At 49.9% G+C, this 9,405-nt stretch overlaps 1 protein-coding gene across 1 annotated transcript; it reads right to left on the reverse strand.

Annotated features, from left to right (window-relative positions):
• Positions 1-1,590: 1,590 nt before the first annotated feature.
• Icmt (isoprenylcysteine carboxyl methyltransferase) lies at positions 1,591-8,929 on the reverse strand. Its single transcript, XM_041653203.1, has 5 exons — positions 8,581-8,929; positions 7,289-7,377; positions 6,255-6,424; positions 5,288-5,505; positions 1,591-3,140 (listed from the first exon to the last, which is right to left on the reverse strand). Exons 1-5 carry the CDS (start codon positions 8,773-8,775, stop codon positions 2,958-2,960), a joined length of 855 nt encoding a protein of 284 aa, XP_041509137.1. The 5' UTR covers positions 8,776-8,929; the 3' UTR covers positions 1,591-2,957.
• Positions 8,930-9,405: the final 476 nt, after the last annotated feature.

The raw sequence follows: 9,405 nt of genomic DNA on the forward strand, positions 1-9,405 counted from the left end.
TTTTTCAGCTAGGCTGTCACATCTTGCTTCTTCTGTGGTGGGCTCACAACTACCAACCAGGAGTTCCTTCTTCCCAGAATTCTCCTGTTCTCATTGACCTGCCTCTACTTCCTGACTGGTTTTCCCACCTATACTTCCTGTCTGGCTACTGGCCAATCAGCGTTTATTTAAAATATAATTGACAGAATATAAACCATTGCCTCACACCACTTCCCCCTTTAAAAAAAAAAAAACAAACAAAAAAAACAAAAACAAAAAAACCCTGACTCCAATCTCCTTTGTATAGCTTTCTCCTGACCATCAGCCATTAACAACTTGTAACCAACATTCTAAACAAAGGAAAATATCCATAGTCTGTTTTTTTGGGAATGTGGGCGTAGTTTTCCAGGCTACTTCCTGCTGGTTAGGGGCGCTGATAATCTTTTGGGGACCTAAAGAAAATTTAGAATTATGATCAAGTCCTGACTGGAGTATCCTGTGAGGCTTGATCATCTTAGGCAGCATCTTGAATCCATTCTGGATGTTGAACTCAGACATCTGAGCCATTTGCTCCCACCAGAGATTTCTCAGGTGGCATTCCTTGACCAAACCTGATTTTTCTTAACTCAGAATGAATCCACAGTCTCTCCTTTCCTGTGGAAACAAAAGCAAAACCTCTTCTCCAAAGAAACATACCTTTTGACTTCAATTTTGAAATCAGGGTATTTTCAAAGGACCTATCTTGGATTAATTCAGCAGCATTTATAAACAAACATCTTTTAGCAGCTGTTGCTCCTTCCTCAGCATTCAGACAATTCAGAGAACATAACACAGTATCCAGACTCTGTGTGTATTTCATCTTTACATGACTTTATTTTAACCTCTATTTATTTTATTTTTACTTTTAGGCTTTTTTAGGTTTCTGTGTACTTTTGTCCTGGAACTCAGTCTATAGACCAGGCTGTCCTTGAACTCACAGATCTGCCCGTCTCAGCCTCCTGAGGGCTGGGATTAAAGGTGTGTACTACCACACCTTGAACTCACAGAGGATCTGTCTGCCTCTGTCTCTGGCATGTGCCACCAAACCCAACTACTCTTTTTTATTTTAAGGACTTTAACCTCTTTCTTTACTCTCCCAAACTTGCATATATTTTTAACACACTGTAAACAATTTAGAGGTTTTCTTCATCTTTGAATCTCTCTTTACTGTATATCTCTCTCTTTTTCTGACCACATGAGACTTTAATTTGCTAAGCAATATGGGTAGGATTAAAGCCATGGCTTTGACAGCTGGATCCAGCCCATTCCTTAGCTTTCTGAAATTCCAGCCTCACTGCAGTCAATGCTGAGTCAGGAAGCCTCTCTTAAATGAGAGCACTTGCTTCTAGTAAGCAGAGCCCACCTGAGAAAATGCTGCTATCAATAAGCCATGCTTAACTCTATTCTTTTCTGTCTAGAATTACTTCCCAAGCTCTGTCAGGCTTTATGTGGATGCAGTTGTCCATGTGGGTGCCATTTGTTGACTGAGTTTTCTGTCCTTCCCGGTTTCCACAGTTGTTAAGTCACAAAGAAATCACACAGATGTCTACATTAGTTATAAACTGACTGGCCTAGAATCTCAAGCTTCTTATTAACTCTTACAACTTATATTAGCCCATTATTCTTATCTATATTAGCCACATGGCTCAGTACCTTTTTCAGCTAGGCTGTCACATCTTGCTTCTTCTGTGGTGGGCTCACAACTACCAACCAGGAGTTCCTTCTTCCCAGAATTCTCCTGTTCTCATTGACCTGCCTCTACTTCCTGACTGGTTTTCCCACCTATACTTCCTGTCTGGCTACTGGCCAATCAGCGTTTATTTAAAATATAATTGACAGAATATAAACCATTGTCCCACACCACAACACCTCTTGGAGCTTTTTATGTGGAACATAGAAAAAGCTAAATGTTCTCCCCAGACCTGCAGAACAAAGATGCCAGTGGACCTGGACTGAGCCACCCAACTGACAGCTCTTTAGGAGTCAGTTGCCTGGACTCGCCGACACATAAGCTATGCTGGGCCCTCTGGAACATCTGAAGCAGTAGTGGGGGTGACTTACTTTGAAAGAACACAGAAAACAAATATAATAGACTAACACTGCAACACAAAAAATACAAAACACAAGTTATGATAAAATGAATAAAAATCCCAAACACACAGAGGGTAGTACTTCTCAACATTAGTGCAGGCACCTGAAAAATACTTTCTGGAAACACAATCTCTGAGGCCAGGGCTGCAGGAGATCCCGGGGCCCGCATCCTCAGGCCCAGCGCAATGGTTGCTCAAAGCCCCGGAGCACTCTGAGGAGTCTGCCTGTTGGCTTTGAAACATAGAGACGGGGAGCATTGGTGTCCCTCTGAATCTACACTGCTCTTTTAGGAAACTGGCGTGGAAGAATGATTAAATGTATAATGAGCCAAAGTGTCAAAGCCTTTGGAGTTTAACACAGATGCTCATGCACTTAGGGCAGACAAGGTTAAAGCTATGTTGCGTTTTCGGTTAAATTAAAGGGTTTTATGTAATTCGAATGCTATTATGAGGCAGCTCTGACTACACATTCTGGCATGAGTGTTGCAGAGAGCAGTGTCCTCTCCCGATGTCCTGCTCACAGTGCCAATACACTCTAGCCTGAGGGGGCGTGAGACTGCGGCGTGGGTCCTCACCCCACCACTGTAGGAAGGACACTGATGGGACAGTTGTGACACACTCCTTGTTCACTGTTTATCCGTGTTCTACCTTCATTCCGCACAAGAGAATGCTGCAGTGGGCCCTGTGGTCCTAAGGCCTTCTGACTGTTAGGTCTTGGGTGACATTCTGAGGATTAATTAGTGACATATAAAATGGTTAAGAAACTCATTCTGCAGAGGCCAACTGGAAGCAGTTCTGTCCTAGGCTGCGCAGGGCCAGAGATTCCCTGGCCCCGCAGGCCTCTGCCCGTCATAGCTCCACCTTGACTCCCTTTATGAAAGGCAGACCCGTGGGCACCCGCTTCTTATACTCCAAGTATTCCTCCCCAAAGAAGTGAATCAGCGAGATCTCCTCCTCTTCCGTGCGATCACGAAAGAAGCGCCACACTGTCAGGGCGTAGACAACACCGCAGATGGGGTTACACAGCATCACCTGGCAGAAGAAGCACAGAATGCCCGAGGTCAGGGTGCCCCGATGCCCGAGCACCTTCTCCCCACAGGATTCTTGCCGGGCCCCAGAAGACTCTCACAATACTGTGAGAGCCATTAATGCTCCTTGGAGGCACCCTCACTGCTGCATCTGCCTGTGCAGATTCTCTTGAGTAAGCAAGACCTCAGTTACAGGGAAAGACAAGGCTCTCGGGTTTCAGCCATAAGTGACACACGTACCCACCTGGACTCAAATGTGAATTCCCTGATGTGGGAACTCATGCTCACCTGGATATGCCTACTTGTCTTGGACCCTTGCTTCCTACCCTCAAGGCCACACGAGACAATGGCTACCATCTGAGCTTCCAAAAATATTTCTTTTCAGAGACCACTCTGCTCAGAAAGTGGCAGTGCCCACAGGCCAGAAAACCTGTGCCTGGCCACCTTTTTTATATGGCTTCTTTTTAACCCCTGCCCCCTTTCTAACCTAGTCCTCCAGCCAAAAAGCCTGTCAAAACTAAAAGTATCCCTGGCTCCTAGAAGTTTCCTTTGCTACCACAGGAACCACTAACCCACCCATACTCACCACAGGCATCAAACCCATCTGGTGATACTCCCGCCCAGTGAACTGGGCACGCCCCAGCTTCTCCCCCGCCCCCTGCACTGGTCAGACTGGTCTTTGTGCTCATAGCACCATGCTAAGCCACTCAACCTTCAAGCAGTCTCTGTCCCCACTCTCAAGACTGTCCTGGCTTTTAAGGTAGACCAGGCTGGCCCATCTGGCAGTACCCACAGTCTGCACATTCACTCCTGGCAGATGTGTGCAGCTTTCTGGGCAGCCTCGATGATGGCAGGATTCTTTTTTTTTTTTTTTTTTTTTTTTTTTTTTTGGTTTTTTCGAGACAGGGTTTCTCTGTGGTTTTGGTGCCTGTCCTGGAACTAGCTCTGTAGACCAGGCTGGTCTCGAACTTACAGAGATCCGCCTGCCTCTGCCTCCCGAGTGCTGGGATTAAAGGCGCGCGCCACCATCGCCCGGCTGATGGCAGGATTCTTAATCATAAGTGGTAACCTTCCCCTGAGCTGGGAAAACCAATTTTCAGTGCGTCATCATCAGCACCGTTCCAAAGAGTCAGGACAAGAAACAGTGTTGTGTGTAGGATAAGGACTGCTGCAGGAGAGACTCATCCCCACAGGCATGCACGCACGCAGGACATGTACAACAACCTCTCAGTTCTAAGGCCCTTAGGGCGCATAAGTGCTTAGACAAATTACATTCGTCAGCTCCCGTCAGTGCGGTCCCGGGCGGGGCTGTGGCAGCAAGGGCTGTGTCTCAGAAATGCCAGAGCCACCTCCTATACCGTTATGGGGGTCACAAGCACCCCATGGCCCATGCACCACTGATGTGAGGTCTAGGATCCCCAGATGATCTTTCCAAGCTCTATTTGCACTCTCTGGTCAAGCTGTTCTCGGACTAAGTATAGCATCCGGAGACAGCTGTCGAGAAACAAGGGTTTGTCTGCATCCCCAGACAGAACAAATCCCCACAGCTCTCATTAACCTGGCAGGACCTTGGCCTCATTTAGACCTATTTTTTTCTTCTTTTTTTGATGAAAACCCACTGAGTCACCACAGGGTGGCTGAGGACATTCCCTCACCCGAGGTGTTCCAGATTCGAGTCAGCGTGGCAGAATGGGGCCCAATACAGGGGAGCAGAGTACCAATGCCACCAGGGGTCACCTGCCACTCAGGAAGGCAGGCTTGACCCTTTCTTTTCTCTTCCCCACCCCCCTGCAGCTGGCTGACCTCTGTGCTCACCTCTATCCTGGTAAGCGCCAGACTTACTACCTGCCTGCTCTGGGGGTTTCCCTTTAAAATAAAGAAAATAATTAATTTAAAATATCAAGATTTTACCTCCAAAAACACTGGTGGACTAGATTAGGTCTCCCAGTTTTGCACTTAGAAACAGTGGGGTTTATGGTGTGCCAATTATACAGCAAGTTAAATGTTAAAAGTTAAGTGGACTATACAGAAGGGCTACAAGTTTGGGTCAGCTTGAACTATACAGCAAGACCTTTTGTACAGATACCCAAAAAAGAAATGAACTTAGGCAAGTAAATTCACAGGGAACCAGAGTCGACTGTGGTACCATACCTGGGTTCCGATACTCCAGTAAAACCACCCCACATAGGAGGGATGCCGGAACCAGGCGTATACCCCGCTCGTCACCAGAGTGTGGGTGTCTGACTTCTCACTCTGCACCACGTGGTTGAAATTGGAGCCAGCTGTAAACATGGCCGCTTTCCGCAGGCATTCTCCAAACACCACCATCAGCAGCCCAGTGGTGCTGAGCCAGGTGATCTGCTTCAGTTCTGCAGAAACAGACGCAGGGACGAGAGGGAGTGGGGACACTGGGTGTGATCACCCCTTCACATATTCCCTCAAGAGACAAACATCAGAAAACACCCTGACGGTAATCAGCATCCGTCCTCACATCAAACTTGAATGGTAAGAAAAACACCACCCCAATCCCAGCAACACCGCTTCCTGTTTCAGGTGCCAACAAGTCAACTGTGGGGAGCTCTCCCTGCCAGGCCTGGCGGGCTCCGCTAACATCCCTCTCCGGGGAGCATGTACTGCTGAAAGGGATATGCCCCTTTGAAGTCAGTCCGAGCCCCACATCTGGCTTTGGGAAAGCATGATTTAGCTGTGTTTCCAACAGACAGGTTTGGGATTTTTGTTTGTTTTAAACAATAAAACCTTGTGAAATTCTCATGTTTCAGAAAAGTATTCAGGCCAATGACATTAATTTTGCCATTGGACAGAAAAGTCATCTGTCCAATGGCAAAATTAAGATTGCAACCAGCAAGGCAGAGCGCTGTCTTACGCGGTGCCCCGCATTTGCAAGATGTAGAGCAAAAGGTCAGCACGTCCTGGACTGGAAATCCAGACGCAGAATTCTCCAGCGAGCGGAGTCTGTCCTTTATAAACAGCTTAAAGAGGAGAGAGCACGGGGGAGACTTGCTCAGGGGAGATTAGACCAGAGAGGTGAACCAATGTCACTCCTCAGCCCACGGGAAGGCACCCTTCTCTCCCAGAGAGGAAAGCAGGGCACACCCACCTGGCCAAAAGATGTTTTCAAGTGTGAACTCTATCCAGGAAGAAAGAGCGGCCACCGTGTACTCCAGACTGTGATTCAGGAGGAAGGAATCCAAGGAGAGACTTTTGGGGTTATTGACAGCTGTCACTAAGTACTCAGAATAGTGGAATAATGACAGCGAGCACACGTACCTATTTGAAGACAAAAACGAAGTGGGAGACTACACAAGAGAACCACGCCAGGCCAAAGCCCAGATCTGGGTCTGTTGACTGTCCCTAACCCTGTCATGCGCTGCCACCGTCACCCACCTGAGTGACACCAGGCACACATATACGCCATTCACTCCCTCCTGAGCTTGCAGAAAGAGGGGTTGGGTGGTGCTGTTATGTTTCCGGATGTCACAGACAAAATTAAAAAAATCTCCCTGGGTGAAGGAGGAATTATGGTCCCTTTGCTCCTCTGAAGATGACAGTTTCACACTTTAACATGAAAGGGGGAGATATCAACAAGGTAGTGACGCATGTTGGAAACAAAATTCAACAAAACTAAAATAATTCCAGCAAAGAAGGATTAGATGGCTCAGCATACTGATAATAGGAGATAAAGCTTTTTACCTTGAAGCCACGATTCATATCCAAGTCAGAGGCTAGAAGGTTCAAGGGACTGAACTCATAGTGTAGGGGAAAGTCCTACACTGGCTGTGGGGGAAGCACTAGCCGGGACCTAATAGAAACCGGAGACGGAGAAGGCTTAGGAAAACAGCGGGAGGCTCCCCCTTCCCATCACCGCGGACCTGCACCCATCACAGCAGCTTCAGATGGCAGGGACCTCTGGAGAGGGCACAGGGAGACCCGATTCCATCCACCACACAAGCCACTAACATGCACAACTGTGTCCACTGGCTTTGAAATGCGGGAATTCGGGGAAGGCAGGAGGCTGCTTCTTCAGAATCCTAATCAGCCTCCTGTTCTGTCAGAGCCCACACAGGGATGAGGAGAGACCCCTACTCTGTCGACCCTTACACTTCAACACCATCATTCCCAAAGTCTTCTTACCAGCCAAAGTGATTCCAAGAAGACTGGCTGAAACTTAGCAGCACACCGCAGCCAAACACAAAGCCAAGGAAACAAGCTCGGATGGCTATCTGAAAACACACCCAGAAGAGCCTCGGTCACCGCATGTTCCCTTAGCAGAGCCCAAACCCAGACTGCAGACTGTCCTGGATTAGCAAGGCCATCAGGGAGCAGAGTCCATTTGCTCAAGAGATAAAGAGAATGAAATGGGACTGCTTGGGTTCAAATTGTGTCTTACATTCCTCTCTCTCTTCTCTCTAGCCTTCGGCAAGTACACCACGGAAATAACAATACTGTAGGGCTACATAGTGGATTTACCACGCAAAGCACCTAGAAACAACCAGTTTTAACAGCCACAATAGTTATCATTATTACAGCTAGCATTACCAGAGCTATCGATGGAAAACTGTTTAAGCCCAGTTTATGGCTCCCAAGTCAAAGAGTCTAATGAGAACGAACACTCGGAACTCTGCGCCCAGTCACCTCCGTGAAGTGGGGCGTTTGACAAGCAGGTAAAACACCACACCTGTCATTACATAAATTAAAAACTCGTGGGTTAGCTCACTTCCCACCTGACGTGAATCTGCCAAAGCTGCTGATCGGCAGGAAACGCAATTAACACCCACAGATAGGATAAGTGGGTCCCTTCTGTGACCTCAACTTAGGGCTGAGATACACGCCTGTGGGAGGCATCCCGCAACGTGGCGCGCGAATGGGGGGTAAAAGGAGAACCGAACACCGGATCACCGCCAGTGTTCCTTTAACCCGCTTCCGCTAGACTAGCTCCAATCCGGTCCCTGTCCGCTGTCCATCTACTCAGCCCTGCCTGCCGGTTCCTGGTCTCCGACCAGTCTACTTACTTGGTTCTGATGTACGTGGCACGCCTACCCTTGCCGGGTCCACGCCAGATCGTCCCTGACCCCTGTCTACCCGGGCTCATCTGCCCTGACTCCAGCTCCAGTGCACCCGGGCCCTGCCCCATCGCAGCCAGCTCGGTCCTGCCTGGTCCCGGTCCACTCGACCCTAGTCCAGATCTACCAGTCCACCCCGTCGCTGATCCAGGTCTGGGGTGCTGGTCTACCGGTCCATCCTATCCGTCCCGCCCTGTCCCTGGTCCGGGTCAACCAGTCACCTCGTCCCGCCCGTCCCGTCCCTGGTCCACTCCTCCAGCCCTCCCGTCCTTGGTCCCGGTCCACCTGTCCCCGGTCTCGGTTCACTCGTCCGGCCCGCCCGTCCCCGATCCCGGTTCCGGTCCCTCCGCACCCGGCCAGCACCTGGTAGCGCGGCGGCCGGTACAGCAGCAGCAGCAGCGCATTGAGCCCGGCCACGTAGAGCGCCAGCCCGGTGCGGCCCTGCAGGCCGGCGCGCGTGAGCAGCGGCAGAGCGAGCACCGAGGCGCCAAGCAGGAAGGTAGCGAGGCTGAGGCGCGCCTCGGAGCCCGGCGGAACCCGCGCCGCGCAGCCCGCCATGGCGCAGGGCGGCGGAAGAGCCGGCGGCGGACTAGCGGGTCGAAGCGCAGCCGACAGTAGCCGAGGAAACACGAAGGCAGCGCCTGCGCACTCTGCCGCCGAGGCCGGCACGGGAATGGCAGGTACCCGGAGCTGGGTACTAGCCGCCTGCGAGTTCTCGCGAGAATTGATGCCACGCATGGCTGAGGGCCGGAATTTGAAGGGAGCCGGGCACGCCCCCGCATGCCCCGCCCCTCCGTCGCCGGGACAACCTGACGTCGACAGAGGGGCGGTGACGGGCCAGCCCGGAAGTAGAAGTTCACACGGAGTTTAGAGCCTTGGTCCCAAGAAACAACTGGGCTTCACCGACCACACCCGCCTCCTAAGTGGAAATAAATACGTTTTTTTGCAGGCAGCGTGCCAAACTTTGCGGTGCTTGCTTTGGGAAAGAAGCGTAACGCGAGTGAGCCTGGGAGAACGGTTGTGATCTAAAGGCGAATTCCTTTAGGTGGCTACATCCTGGACGACTTTTATTGACCTGTAGATTTTGTATGTGTGTGTTTTCCATACTGCCTATAATGAAGATGTTACTGATAAAATCAGAAGTTCTCCTTCAGTTTTTGCCATTTTAAATGTATACAGTACTTGCAC

Source organism: Microtus oregoni, unplaced genomic scaffold (assembly GCF_018167655.1).
Source record: "Microtus oregoni isolate MIOR12 unplaced genomic scaffold, Mior012 000005F_ref0000423, whole genome shotgun sequence".
In the NCBI taxonomy this organism is placed as follows: domain Eukaryota; kingdom Metazoa; phylum Chordata; class Mammalia; order Rodentia; family Cricetidae; genus Microtus; species Microtus oregoni.